This window comes from Myotis brandtii, unplaced genomic scaffold (assembly GCF_000412655.1).
Source record: "Myotis brandtii unplaced genomic scaffold, ASM41265v1 scaffold207, whole genome shotgun sequence".
Taxonomy (NCBI): Eukaryota; Metazoa; Chordata; class Mammalia; order Chiroptera; family Vespertilionidae; genus Myotis; species Myotis brandtii.
In genome coordinates, this window is record NW_005357736.1 from 863,667 (window position 1) to 865,714 (window position 2,048).

Here is a 2,048-nt window from a genome sequence, read left to right on the forward strand (position 1 = left end):
TCAGCAGGCGCCTGGGCGGGTGCTCGGGGCCAACAGGCTCCGTCACAGTCCCAGTACACAGTCTCCTTGGGACCCTGGGCCACCCCAGGGCGTGAGCGGTGAGCGTCTTCTCAGGCCGCCGGTCAGTCCAGGTGCCCAGTGGGCAAGGGCGCCTTCCTCCCCTCTGGCTGCAGGGACGCAGCTGGTGCCAGCGCCCTGACCTCCCCGGGCTTCCCTGTCTCCGTCCGTGGAGGGCGGTCACCCTGCCTTCCTTGCGGCATTGATCACGTGAGGGTTAAATGAGTGATGACGATAAAGAGCAGGACTGCCTGGCCGGCAGGGCTCGGTTGAGCGTCCACCCATGAACCAGGAGGTCCCGGTTTGAGTCCCGGTCGGGGCACAGGCCGGGTTGCGGGCTCGATCCCCAGTGGGGGCCGTGCAGGAGCCGATCCATGCTTCTCTCCCATCCTGATGTCGCTCTCCCTCTCCCTTCCTCTCTGAGATCAGTAACATTTTAAAAAGAGCGGGTTCCTCCGCCCCCTGTGCCAGGCCCTGCTCACCTGGCGCCGGAGGAGCAGGTTGCCGGGAAGCCGGCATTTCCTCGGGGCGCCTGGCGTTCCCAGAAGCCCCTGAGCTCTGCCTTCCTTGGGCCTTCGGAGACCCTGCCCTCTGCCCCCCCCCCAATGCTCCGTGCCCTCCTGCGTCGGGGGTGCTCCCCAGCAGCCAGCCTGAACCCCCCTCCCCCCGCACGCACACCCTGCACTCCTGGACGCAGCCCCTGCTCCTGTCTCCGCAGAGAGCTTCTCTGGCATCTACTGCAGCCACCTGCCGCTGGGGTGCTGGTCCGCGGACAGCCAGCGAGTGGTTTTCGACTCTGCTCAACGCAGCCAGCAGGTGAGGGGCCCTGACTGTGCTGAGAGGCGGCCATGACCCACCCCCGGGCCCCTGGGCCTAGGGCCCCGTGTCTGCTCACCGCTGGCTGCAGTACCGGCTACCAGGCCTCGCCCGCCCCTAAGGCCCTGCCGGCCCGTCCTGGCTCAACTTGTCCTTGGGGCTCTGGCTGCCCTGGTGGCCCCGGTGCCGTCCTTGGTCGTGGTGCCCTGTAGCGGCCATGACAGCTTCCCTGGCCTTCATCCTCCGTGACACAGCTGCACCCCTCCCCCAGGCATCACCGGCTTGGGACGAGGGGGCTGGCACTGGGGGGCCCTACACCCTGTACAAGGAGTGATAGGGGGGCAGAGACCTTCTCCCAGGGGGTGTGCCAGGCCCCTGTTGGGTGTGATACCATGTGGTCCGCATTCTGGCTCAAAGGCAGCCCTCACACTGCCCAGGGTCACTCGCACGTTGTGACGGGCTAGGATTTGAACCCAGTCCCTCAGGCCGCTCCTTCCTGTCCTGAGTAGCCGTCACAGTTGCTCACAGCCCTGGCCTGGCTCAGGCTCCCTGAGGGGCGAAGTGGGGGGCGGGACCCACAGGGCCCTGGGACATTAGGCCACACGTGGCTCCTTTCTGCTCAGGACCTATTTGCTGTGGACACCCAGGTGGGCACTGTGACCTCCCTGACGGCTGGTGAGTGGGGGGCCGAGCGGGCCAGCCAGGCCAGGGGTGGGACTGGGGCTTGCGCTCGGGCAGCGGTGGCCCTCGGCCCCTGTGCCACCGAGTGTCCTGCAGCCTTTACTGCCAGTGTCACGAGGACCCTGACCAGCCAAATGCCTGCCTCCCCTGCTCCCCTCGGCTCCATGTCCTGCCCACCTCAGAGCGGCCCCACCCTGCTGCTCAGCCTCCGCAGCCCTTAGGCACAGGCCGCCCTGCCACCAGCCGCAGGGGAAGCCCTGCCGGGCGCCCTCTTCCTCTTACAACCACTGGTGACCTGCCCTCCAGCCCTTCTGCCCCGACCTGACTCACTCCTCCAGGCTTCCGGGGTCTCGTCCCCGGCTGCACCTCACCATAAGGCCCTGCTCAGGACCCTCCTCGGACCCCTGGCCGGGATCTCACCCCCGGCCCCGGTCTGGCTGCCCTCATCGAGTGGGGATGGGCTTGGCGTGGGGTCCGGGTGTCCCGGGTCGAGC

The 2,048-nt window shown here is 67.9% G+C and overlaps 1 protein-coding gene across 1 annotated transcript in view; it reads left to right on the forward strand.

Moving 5' to 3' along the window:
- The window catches only part of APEH (acylaminoacyl-peptide hydrolase), a 27,615-nt gene that overhangs the window by 23,038 nt on the left and 2,529 nt on the right, over nucleotides 1-2,048 (forward strand). The window contains exons 6-7 of the mRNA XM_014538959.1: nucleotides 776-873; nucleotides 1,497-1,548. Of these exons, the coding sequence (XP_014394445.1) occupies nucleotides 776-873; nucleotides 1,497-1,548 (150 nt within the window). The remainder of the gene's footprint in view (nucleotides 1-775; nucleotides 874-1,496; nucleotides 1,549-2,048) is intronic.